The sequence below is a fragment of the Polyodon spathula genome, chromosome 2, assembly GCF_017654505.1.
Source record: "Polyodon spathula isolate WHYD16114869_AA chromosome 2, ASM1765450v1, whole genome shotgun sequence".
NCBI lineage: Eukaryota > Metazoa > Chordata > Actinopteri > Acipenseriformes > Polyodontidae > Polyodon > Polyodon spathula.
The window spans coordinates 2,246,012-2,258,859 of NC_054535.1; the positions used below are offsets into that span (position 1 = coordinate 2,246,012).

Genomic DNA, 12,848 nt, shown 5'->3' on the forward strand with positions numbered 1-12,848 from the left:
AGTACGCATTACAATACAGCTATTGATCATCATGTGTGCAAGTACGCATTACAATACAGCTATTGATCATCATGTGTGCAAGTACGCATTACAATACAGCTATAGCATTTGTTTTGGTTGTGATTTAATTACAAGATTCTTTTATTTGTTGTTGTTAATGAGCTGTGTAGGTCGTAGCTGCACATAACACAGAGAGTAGAAGATTATGAGAAATAACCCATCGTGGCACCAGGCTGTTACAAGGTTATATATTAGTATCTGTTTTATACCTCAGTATCAGAAGCAGTAGCTGAGACATTAACTACGGCAATACAGAAGCCAGGTGTTAATCGGGTTTGCCTTGCTACTTACAGGAAGAGAATGAGAGAATCAGTATAGCCTTACAAGAAGCAAAAAGACAGAACCAATGTCTAAAGGAACAGAATGCCTCCCTAACAAGAAAGAAGGAACACCATGAATGTGAAATTGGACGACTGAACAAGGTAGGGAAAATACATTTGGTATAATCTGCTTCCAGGATTCTGTATTGTTTTAAATGTACATATAATCAGTACAGTGGGTGGTGGAAAAACATTGGAAATGCCTGTTGTATGTAGAACACAATTGTAACTTATATAAAGGTCTTTAACATAAAGGCTAAATCTCACAAGTGCCACACCTGCAGAGCAGTATGGTACAGCAGAAGCTGAAAGTTCTGCCATGTTCTCGGGTTCATGTTGCTGCAGTGGGCAGTCCCACCATGTCTCTGAGGGCAGGGTAACAGAACAACAATGTAGCTGGAAAGTGTGCCTGGCCCAGTCCCTTTATTGCACCGGTACAGTCTCTGTCAGAGATGAATGCTCCAATATCACACACCTTGCTTACTGGTCTGAGGAGCACGAGGCAGACCTTCTTCATCTCCTGTGACCTGCTCAGTGACATCAATCAATCAATCTATCTTTATTTTATATAGCACCTTTCATAGTGGAGCACCATCACAAAGTGCTTTAAAAGATGCAGTAACAATAAGGAAATACATAATACTTTAAATACAGAGAAATGCATAATACATGATATACAGTTATATTAAAGAAAAGCATAATACAATAAATACAGTGGGAAGTGCATAATACATGAAATAGTACATTAAATACAGTGGAAAGTGCAGAATACATGATAGTAACATAATACGTGAAATAGAAGCAGGAGCAGAGCAGCTAATAACTCCACAACTATTTACAGTGTTTTATGGCAAGTGTTTTTTGTGCAGCTTTTGTATATCGCACCCAGAAAGCAAGAATTGCACATTTCTATGTATATCCCTATGTGGGGAGTTGCAGTATGGCTTTGTGATGTGATGTTATTGATTTATTTGACATTTAATTCCAAACCATTCTATAAACACAAACTATTCAATACTATTAAATGCCCTTGAGTCTGGAATAGTGGCATCACCGTAAGCTTTACTGTTGTCAACGAAAGGTCATAGTGTAGTTTACAAGGTAAATACAACCTCTGTTAGTCATAGGGAACAGATGATACACCTTTTAGGACAGCTCATTTATTACTCAGGCATTAGACAGAGTTACAATGTTTATTTTCCTGACCTGTGAATGGTTTGAAGGATGGCTTCTCTGTTGTTATTGATGTGCTGTAATAGTTGGTTGCTGTAGATGCAGGGTTTCCTTAAAGTGTTCTTTAAAAAAAAAAAAAAAAAAAAGGGGGGGGGGAACAACTCTTCAGCAGTAAACATTTTCTTTTTCCCCCAACGTGTACCAAAGCTGGTAAACCACAAATGCTTCCTGAGGAAATACTGTGCTGTTACAATAGCTTCGTAAGAGCTTTAAAAAAGAGTCTGAAATAACAGCCCAAAGTAAAGGAGGACAGCTGGGAATGCTGAATAAAAAACAGGCACCATCGTCATTTCATTTCCAGTCATAAAAGTCTACCTTCCCTTGATGTAGAACATGGTACATTTTTTCGTGCGAATGTTTAACCGATGTCAAAATAAGCGAAAGGCCTTGACTGCTGAGCTGAAAATAAAAGGGGCTAGAAAGAGCCACATATAATTGTGAGACATCAACAGGAAGCGTTGATTGCCTGTTTGACTGAAATGTGCTGTCCAGACTGTAGAAACTAAAAACTGCTCTTATCGAGGGGCTTTGGAAAGCCATCCACAGTTGTGACTGTTAATTGTGCTAGAGGTTAGAGGCAGACTGCTTTATCTTTAGAAGATAGAGATTTATAGTAATGGATTAAGCAGGTCCAGGATGGCTGGGTCCAAGGAAAATCAGTAACAGGTTTTAAAGGTGTTGTAAAAGTCTGCCATTCGCAAGCTTTATCAGTGACGCTCTTTTTAAATCTTGGCCTGGATTCTGTTTGCTCTGCCGCTGCGATCTCCAAGGAATGTTAGGATAAATGATGGGCAATGTGGAGGATTAGGCTGAGTGCCCCATCTCTGATTGGTTCAGTGTGGGCCCGCTATTGAGGACTGCTATATGGTTGTTGTAAAGCAAAGAGATTCAAAATAGTGTGGACTGTTCTAGTCAGCTGCTGTTTCTCTTCCCTGTCCGAGTGATTAAAAAAAACCTACTCCTGTTCTATCTCCCATCAAAAATGATACTTTAAGAGCGTGTAGCCGGGCTGGAGCATGAGATCTCGGGGAGAATGGCAGGCAGATGTCTGGAATGAAACGTGCGTCACCCATCTCAGCTGTTGACATCCTCACATTCCAGTCAGTCCTTTTTCAAAAGAAAACTTAGGGGCTAATGATCAGGGATTACACGTTGAAGACACTCGGTTTAGAATGCCTGTCACCACACTACAGGATCTGGGCACATTACATTTCATGTGGTTAACAAACCGGTCCTGAAATAGAATATCTATAAGTGTTTGTGTGTGCCTGTTTCTAACGGCGTCTTCCGACACATAGAAGAAAAGTCTGTGAGGACCTGTGTTTGGTGTAAATTGTATTTTGTAAGGGAAAATATGATAATCCTCCTGTTTGTTCTGTTCTTCAGCCCACTGTTTGTAGATTGCATTTGAGAAATTTATACCAACATTCGTTCCTTTCCATGGAAGTGTAGAAATATGTATTAATGATGTGAATACAAAAAGAATATGGGAGTTAGAATATTACCTAGAAAGCTTAACTCTATAGTGCCATTATACCTCAAAAAAACAAAACAACAAAAAAAAACACTTAAAAGGGTTGCCAATGGAGCTACTTAATGTAGAGTCAAAAGTGGAAAGCTAGTAATTAAGTGTCACGGCACTAAATTGTCCTTTTTTTACCCTTGTTTGTTATTTTTTCATAAGCACAGGCCCTTTCAGAAGCCCTTAGAGTGTCAAGTAGAAACGCTGGCAGAGAAGAGATGGTGACACAGATTGAAGTCCTACAGCAGCAGGTACAGACGCACTACAAAGATAACTGAGGGATGACTAGGGCCTGGTTAGGCACTAGACCAGCAAAATCAGCAAGGGTGGTTACTGACACGCTCTCTCAGCTGACCTTATCCTCATTATACTACAAGCAGTACCATGTTCATTTAGTATGGAGGTTCATGGTGTAATGCAAACTGATGCTTAACCATTCTGCATGGATTGTAATCGTTAGAGCAGGCTGTCATGACAAATCAGACATCCCAATCTTCTTGCCTGTTTACTTGGGCTAAAGAAATTGTGGGTTTGAGTTCATGTTCAAATTCCTATGTTCTTCTATCGAGTAGAAAAGAGCAGATAGTTAGTAGCCACTTAATTAGCATGACAGTTCATTTTCATTAATGTATACATTGTAGCTACTACCCTCATGCTGTGTTGTGCACATTTACTAGAACGCCTCAAGATTTATCGTGTGTATCCTTTATATACCTACTTGCATGAAAACCTCTGGATGTGAGAATTTCAATTCTCGGTCAATAATCAGAGATATAGACATAAATAGGCACTGGTGTGTGAAAACGTCAGACCACTTGCTTTAATTCGGCATCTTCAGCATAATAGGGTGTTGTAAAAATAACACTGTATGATTCTGAACCCTTCATCAAATTGAATTGGTTTCGTCCTCACTGTTTCAAAGGTGCAGATCTATGAGGAAGACTTCAAGAAGGAAAGGTGCGATAGGGAACGACTTATTAAAAAAAATGAAGAACTGCAGTCTGAGCTGCACGTGCTTAAGTCTCAGGTAGGGTATTTTGGTTTTTTTTTTTACTTCCCATTTCTTTGGGGTCATGCCTTGCTTCTGACACTGCATGCTAACAGTGAATTATGTTTTTTTCTGTGACATTACATGTCCTGTGAGGCCAGGACCTGGAATGAAATCATTGAATAGCTAGGCTGTATATCATCCAAGTTCTCTCTAATATTAAGCCACCAGACCAAAGAATCTTCCAGTACCTTTTCTACAGCTGCTCAGCATGTAGGTGTTTGGACTTTAAAAATGTTTACAAAACCTTTTTTAACACAATTTAGAGACATTCATCGGTTTGCATACTGCGAAAACTCCCTTGCCCCCTCATTTTTTATAATAAAACTCATTCGTGGTTTGCTGTAGTTCAGTTTAAAAACGGCATATATATATAGTACAACAGGGGAGGACATCGCCCCCTCTCCTAACACAGTACATGCATACAGCACCCAACAGGGGAAAACATCGCCCCCTCTCCTAACACAGTACATGCATACAGCACCCAACAGGGGAAAACATCGTCCCCTCTCCTAACACAGTACATGCATACAGCACCCAACAGGGGAAAACATCGCCCCCTCTCCTAACACAGTACATGCATACAGCACCCAACAGGGGAAAACATCGCCCCCTCTCCTAACACAGTACATGCATACAGCACCCAACAGGGGAAAACATCGCCCCCTCTCCTAACACAGTACATGCATACAGCACCCAACAGGGGAAAACATCGTCCCCTCTCCTAACACAGTACATGCATACAGCACCCAACAGGGGAAAACATCGTCCCCTCTCCTAACACAGTACATGCATACAGCACCCAACAGGGGAAAACATCGTCCCCTCTCCTAACACAGTACATGCATACAGCACCCAACAGGGGAAAACATCGCCCCCTCTCCTAACACAGTACATGCATACAGCACCCAACAGGGGAAAACATCGTCCCCTCTCCTAACACAGTACATGCATACAGCACCCAACAGGGGAAAACATCGCCCCCTCTCCTACACACAGTACATGCATACAGCACCCAACAGGGGAAAACATCGCCCCCTCTCCTAACACAGTACATGCATACAGCACCCAACAGGGGAAAACATCGTCCCCTCTCCTAACACAGTACATGCATACAGCACCCAACAGGGGAAAACATCGTCCCCTCTCCTAACACAGTACATGCATACAGCACCCAACAGGGGAAAACATCGTCCCCTCTCCTAACACAGTACATGCATACAGCACCCAACAGGGGAAAACATCGTCCCCTCTCCTAACACAGTACATGCATACAGCACCCAACAGGGGAAAACATCGTCCCCTCTCCTAACACAGTACATGCATACAGCACCCAACAGGGGAAAACATCGCCCCCTCTCCTAACACAGTACATGCATACAGCACCCAACAGGGGAAAACATCGCCCCCTCTCCTAACACAGTACATGCATACAGCACCCAACAGGGGAAAACATCGTCCCCTCTCCTAACACAGTACATGCATACAGCACCCAACAGGGGAAAACATCGTCCCCTCTCCTAACACAGTACATGCATACAGCACCCAACAGGGGAAAACATCGTCCCCTCTCCTAACACAGTACATGCATACAGCACCCAACAGGGGAAAACATCGTCCCCTCTCCTAACACAGTACATGCATACAGCACCCAACAGGGGAAAACATCGTCCCCTCTCCTAACACAGTACATGCATACAGCACCCAACAGGGGAAAACATCGTCCCCTCTCCTAACACAGTACATGCATACAGCACCCAACAGGGGAAAACATCGTCCCCTCTCCTAACACAGTACATGCATACAGCACCCAACAGGGGAAAACATCGCCCCCTCTCTTTGGATGCAAAGAACAGCTTCTTGTTTTGCCAATAGTTTGTAAAACACGCGCAAATAACAGTCTAGCTGCCTCATAAGCTGACCACCAGTGGAATGCCAACCCTTAGTGCTTGGAAAAGGGTTTATAAAGCAACAGTAAATAGAATGTAAAAAATGATTTTTTACAAACTTTCTATTTCAATGTATTACAAAATATAAAGACAATGATCATCAATTGCTGTTTTCTTATCGATAATCTTCTCCTGTGAGCAGCAGCATTCTTCTGTTTTCCTTTCTCACCACATTGCTCTTCAATCCACAATGTTCTGTGCCATTTTACAATTACTACCATTATGGGATCCATTCTACTATTCTACAGTTCTGTTCACATTCACAATATGAACAGGGATTCTTGCCATGTATACCTGAATCTGCAGTACCAGAGCAGTGTTCTGGGTACCTGAGCTCTAGAGCATTTACCATAGTATTGCGAATTCCACCAGGTGTTCTGATGCATGTGAACACAATATTCAGAAGACTGCATTGTTCAGAAAAGTCATGTGCATTTCACCTAGAAAAACAACAGAAATGTAATGCATTCTGTTTCTACAAACACAAACCAAATACATGTTTTATTTACCCACAGGTAAATAGTCCCAGCTGTGTTATTAATTATCACCCCAAACAGAAGGCATGGTTTATGTTTGTGAAACACAGGTCATTAGGGATGAAATGTGAAAGCAGAAACACCTGGATCCCGGCTATGCAACCCCCACTACAAGCACTTCTTATTAATTAAGTTTGGACGTTATATTGAACATAAAATATATTTGTCTCTGTGAGTTGTAACACATTAATGACATACAGTTTTATAAATGAAGATGTTTAAAGTACAGAACAAGCAATACATCTCATAATTCTGATTTGCCTTCAAGTGGTTACAGTACCTTCACAAGTCTCTTTATTTTCAAAAGTTATAAAGCAATATTCAGTTTGCATTGAAAGAAGATATGAATGCCTTATAAATGCCTCTATAACAAATACTACTTCAAATACAGTTTACTGTTACACTCCATCACACAAATCATATGAGCACAATGCTAAATATAATGTTTTTTATATTTTTTTTCTGAAATTGATTTTGAACTGGTCTGTTTTAATCATTTCACAGCTGGCTGCCAGCCCACATATCTCCCCGCCTTGTTGCTGCTCTCAGTGGGTAGCATTTCCTCACAGGGCCAATGTCTATGGATCGTCATCACACTACACAGACCCCAGGAGTCCACGCATCCACCATGATGGGCAGGAGCATCAGCAGCACCCAGTGAGTAGTACTGTTGTGTAATCATCTCCTAGCTGTTTCAGAATGCCTGGAGACATCAAGACCACAGCGAATGAAACAAAGTAACAGCTGCTTATAGCCTAGTAGTGTTTGTGTTGTCTGTAGTGCTTCCTGCAGCCCATATACAAGTTTTCCGTAGGATAGTTGCAGAGTTACAGTTTTCGAATGCTTTTTGCCCATGCTTATACAGGGCGTGTTAAGTAAGTGAGCGTCTCGGAGCGAGAATCACTGATGAAATCTTCTCTGCACCTCTGAGCTGCTCAGAGGGAGCAGGACTGAGTGAGTTGTTAAGTGGGTTCTTTCACTCGGCTGCTCTGAATGGTTCACGTAATGCGCCCACTGCTCCCTTACACAGTAAAGTATTATAAATGTAGAAATTGCTGCACACGTGACCTTCATTGTAGATTCCTATACGTTACTGTGTTTTACTGGCACAGTAACCGGTCAGAAGTTTATTTTTATTATTTTTTTTAATAGGTTTTTTCATCTGTTTAACTGTCCACAGAAAACCTTCTTTGTTCCACTCTGCAGATGTAATCCGAGTATTTTCTACTATATACTGTGAGGCAGTTAAAAAAGCAAAGCCTAATGTCAGCTTATGTAACCCTATAGAAACACAACAGAATCAGAATGTTGTCAGCCTGTGAAACAGCTGACATTCCACATTTCAAAGCAGCCTGCCAAAGCCATTTCCTTTCTAGGCACTTTTCTTCCCAAATATTGATCTATAAACCATGCCCCTGAGCTGATAATTGCATCTGTAGCCGCTGAACACAGCTTGAATAAGTCATGCATTTCTCTTGTCATGGCACAGATCCCCATTGTCTCAATTACACAGCATTGCTATATGCACTCCAGCTGGTAATCCAGATCGGCCAAATATTTATTTCATGCTGTAACTTATTCTGAACTCTGCATTACATGGTGCTTTCAGATTTCTATAATCTGTAAACTATCTTGTCTTATTCAGTCAAACTACCAGTGGTTTGTTTCCTCCTCTGACCGTCCCCCTGCAGCTGTTCAGCACGTCCCTCTGAACCGCACAGCAAGCAGTAAGGCTCCTTACCTCATTATGCATTTACATTGTTTCGTTTGTATGAAGTGCCACAAGTTTTTGGGCTGACATGTTTTTATGGAAAAATGATTCAAATTTAAGTCTGGGATTAATTAACTGGTATTCTGTTAAACTATATAATAAAATGAAAGTAGAACAAGCTATTTCCAGATGAGTTCATGGTCACTGTATAATTAAATTAAGGTGGACACAAACATGGCAGTATTTATTGTCTCATACATCTGAGCTTGTTTTAGTTTTTTAGGAACAATATAAAAGCACAAAAGTGTGATTTCATCTCCAATGATACTGTCTGTTAAAGTCATGAATGAGTTCATTCTCAGATTATCCCAGTAATGCTTGACTTGTCCAGTATATTTCAGAAACCATGACCAAAGCTCTCACTTACTTCTACCCTGACACACATTCCTGTAGGAAAAGGAGTTGACTACACAGAAAAGTTAATTATACAAGATAACGTTTCTGTGGGGTGGGGTGTCATCAAATGATTGTGTTTCTGAGATTGCATTTTATCCCACGTGCCAGTCCAACAGCTTGTGTGCACTTTGTGACACTTGGTAAACTCTCATTACATTATCGTCAAACTTGCTGTGAGAAGGAAATATCTCAGTTCTCTTAACTAATGCATTGTAGCGGTTGTTTAGATTCACATTGTATTATCTATACTATTCTGTTTCACTCATTGCATCCAGGGTGACCTCTTAGAGCTCAGATGTTAAACGCACACCTATAGCCTCTGAGGAGCTCACAAACATGTCTCATCTCTAAGGACAACTGATACACCAAAGTGTAACCAGTAACCTGCAAAGAAATGATATGCAGAGGTTCTAAACAACAAGAATACATTTGTTAAGATGCTAACTGTGCTACTGAACAACTAGTAAGTAGCTCATTAATATATGAGTATACTGTAAATTCATAAGTACGTACACTGTCTCTCTTAAAGAAGCTTTGCATAATAAATATTCATGTTCTTTTATGTTTTTACAGGTATCACAAGAAACGATAAACTATAGGCACATGCTGCCACATGTTATGTTCATTGTATTCTGTGCAATACTGATTTCTGTTGAATGTAAATGTATAGTAAATAGCTGTGACATTCAGATATATCAGTTGTTATCTTTACAACAAAAAACTAATAATTTGAATCATAGTTTCAATTCTATTTTTATAATAAAAGACCATAGATTGTTATCTAGAGTTGTTTTGTTTTGTAACTTAAAAGTACAAGGTAAGAACCAAAGGCCAAAGAAAAACAAACCAAAAAAAAAACATGAAGAAGAATGCCAAAAGTGTACAATAACTGTCTCGCAGAAACAGAGCAGCCATCTACAATTAGTGAGACAGGCATATACAGACCGACAGGGCATATACAGACAGACATATAGAGACATACAGACCTGAAAAGACAGACAGACAGACTGTATCCGTTAGAAGCGTTTATAAACTGTAGCAAAAAAAAAACAAAAAAAACCCAACAATGCTGAAAGTGTCTAATAGTCTATTTCTAATCGTATTCTATAATTGTTAATAGCATAATTAATAACATGTTTAAAGATTATAATCATGTATAGCAGGTCCCTAAACTAAAGGCCTCACTTAAACACATTGGCTCAATTAAAACTGCTGCACACTGTGGCTCTATCAGTGCATTTCAAACCAATTGGACTGTGGGTTTGTTTTAGTGATCAATTTCTGTCTGTCTTTTTTTTTAAGTAGATGCATATGGGAATATTTGAAAGCCAGCTACAGTCTTTTAAAGGGCTTCTCCTCTAGTAAACAGATATGTGTGCTGTTCCAAAGATAGCCTACTTAAAATGACTTGGCTTGTGTACTTGGGGATTAGCAGACTGTTTACAAATGCCTCTGAGAAATAGAAACAGACACAGAAAAGGGATGACTACATAGAAACGGACACAGAAAAGGGATGACTACATAGAAACAGACACAGAAAAGGGATGACTACATAGAAACAGTCATAGAGAAAAGGGATGACTACATAGAAACAGACACAGAAAAGGGATGACTACATAGAAACAGACACAGAAAAGGGATGACTACATAGAAACAGTCATAGAGAAAAGGGATGACTATACTGAAGTGATATGAAAGTAGTGGCTTTGACGTTTCTTATAATCCCACTCCTGTCATGACCTTTCACCTACTTGGTAATCTTTCTTATAAGAATCAGTCCACAGATACTCAGCAGGGCTTTTTTTCTCTTCTAAATGTTCTGCATTTTTCATCTGGTTTATCTTGCCAACACTCACCTCTGACTGATCCACAAGACAGATAAGATTCCTCCTGGTCCATTCTCAAAAAACACACCAGATCACTCATCAAGTGGATTTGTGCAACTAGTTATTCTTCCCAGCTGTGGCATTGTTGAGCATATTATCAAAGCATTTGTACAAACAAGGTGAAGACGTGTGTGATGCATAGCAAACACATATTCACTGGTTTAGATAGAACTTTATTGCACATGAATACATTCTTTGCCAAGAACACACCCGAGTTTATAATAAACATGCTGGAAACGAAGTCCACATTAGCACTGACACGATCCCCTTTCACAAACTTGTTAAGGAAGTATGTAGAGTGCAGTTTGTATGATCCAGCCCTGGGAACTTTCAGAACTCTGTACCTGATATCACGTGACTTGGACCAGAGTGACAGTGCTTTTACTTACACTATATCATTTAAACTCATTGTCCGAATGTGAGCACAGAATGTTAACTTACATGTGTGCATTGCCTGGGGTATTTGGAAAGAATTCTGCCACGACGTACTCAGAACTGATGACAGAAGTAAACCCTGGGAAAGCACTAGACACATGGATTTAGACACAACTACTGCAGCTGGATATGGTCAGGTAACGAACAACTCTTTGCTGTAGGCTACTCCTAATCCTTCTCTTTTAACACAACTCAAAACTGATAAGCTGATAAAAAGCTGTGAAGGATGTGGATGTGGCTCCAGCATCTCTGTATCAAAGCCTGAACGCCCATAATCACACCAAAGTGAGTTTCCAAGCGTATCTTTGTGGGGTCATTTATAAATCATTTTCTGTGATTGCGGCAGGCTTCATTATCACATCTCAGAGCAGTTGCATAATGAGGCAAGTTTGATGAAACTGCAATACACAGGTGTTAGTTTATAAGCCATGAGGAATAACACTTCACTCTTAAAACAACACATTTTATAGGAGTTCAGTTTTCTCAATTGAAAGAATAAGTGAAAGTACACCTCAAGTCTTTTACGTAAGTGACTTGAAGAGCAGTCAAACTGAAGTGCTATGTGTAAAGACATCAAAGTCCTGTGAATTATGCAGTAAGAGCATCCTGTTAACTCTTATAACAACCACAGCCCGTCACAAACTTCAAACTTGTTAAATAAATGTTCTGAGCCAAACATTTAGAGACTACAAGAACACTTCTGAATACTCAGCTACTCAAAAGGTTAGATATGCAATGTAAATCAAACTCTTAACCCTTGTGGTCACTAGAACAGAAGGTTAGATATGCAATGTAAATCAAACTCTTAACCCTTGTGGTCACTAGAACAGAAGGTTAGATATGCAATGTAAATCAAACTCTTAACCCTTGTGGTCACTAAAATAGAAGTCTTCAACCTACATTGCAACTCAACCTGTATCTTCCAGTACACTTCTTTAGTTGGTCTTTCATTAAAACTATACATTTCTCCTAACTGAATTCCATTTGTAAGTGTTTACAGTGGTAATAGTACAGCAGAGTGTAGAAAAGCATGGTAAAAGCATTGCAACACAGATAAGTATGGTCAAATATATGTTTAACTGCAGTACAACTTGATAAATGCATAGTGTAAGCATGGTAGAGGCATAATAAACACACTGTCTGATGTGCTAAGGAGCCAGGACATACACACACTGTATTTACTGCTCTGTGAGTGAATTACTTACAGTCATGCATCAGCAAAGACAACTGAACTGCTGTCGCTGTTGAAAACTGTTAGCACATACAGTGGCTGTTTGAAAGCCATTTCTGACTGGAAACATTTATTGATGCTTTCTGTGATGCTGGGAACTGATAATAGAGAATATTATTATTTAGGACTGTTCTTCTGTGATGCCGGGAACTGATAATAGAGCACATTATTATTTAGGACTGTTCTTCTGTGATGCTGGGAACTGATAATAGAGCACATTATTATTTAGGACTGTTCTTCTGTGATGCCGGGAACTGATAATAGAGCACATTATTATTTAGGACTGTTCTTCTGTGATGCCGGGAACTGATAATAGAGCACATTATTATTTAGGACTGTTCTTCTGTGATGCTGGGAACTGATAATAGAGCACATTATTATTTAGGACTGTTCTTCTGTGATGCTGGGAACTGATAATAGAGCACATTATTATTTAAGACTGGTTTAATGAACATGGCATG

General features: G+C 39.8%; 1 protein-coding gene across 6 annotated transcripts in view; it reads left to right on the forward strand.

The window, feature by feature from the left end:
* LOC121329034 (TNFAIP3-interacting protein 3-like) overlaps positions 1 to 9,619 on the forward strand; it is a 34,111-nt gene extending 24,492 nt beyond the window's left edge. The window contains exons 8-13 of one of the 6 annotated variants that reach the window (XR_005951738.1): positions 354 to 482; positions 3,303 to 3,386; positions 4,058 to 4,162; positions 7,173 to 7,325; positions 8,314 to 9,298; positions 9,409 to 9,619. Coding sequence is in view for 5 of the 6 variants with exons in the window: in XM_041274308.1 (XP_041130242.1) it covers positions 354 to 482; positions 3,303 to 3,386; positions 4,058 to 4,162; positions 7,173 to 7,325; positions 8,314 to 8,466 (624 nt within the window). In the remaining variant the exon portion in view is untranslated. The other 5 variants (XM_041274289.1, XM_041274299.1, XM_041274308.1 and 2 more) reach the window with 5 other exon arrangements.
* The last annotated feature ends 3,229 nt before the right edge of the window (positions 9,620 to 12,848 follow it).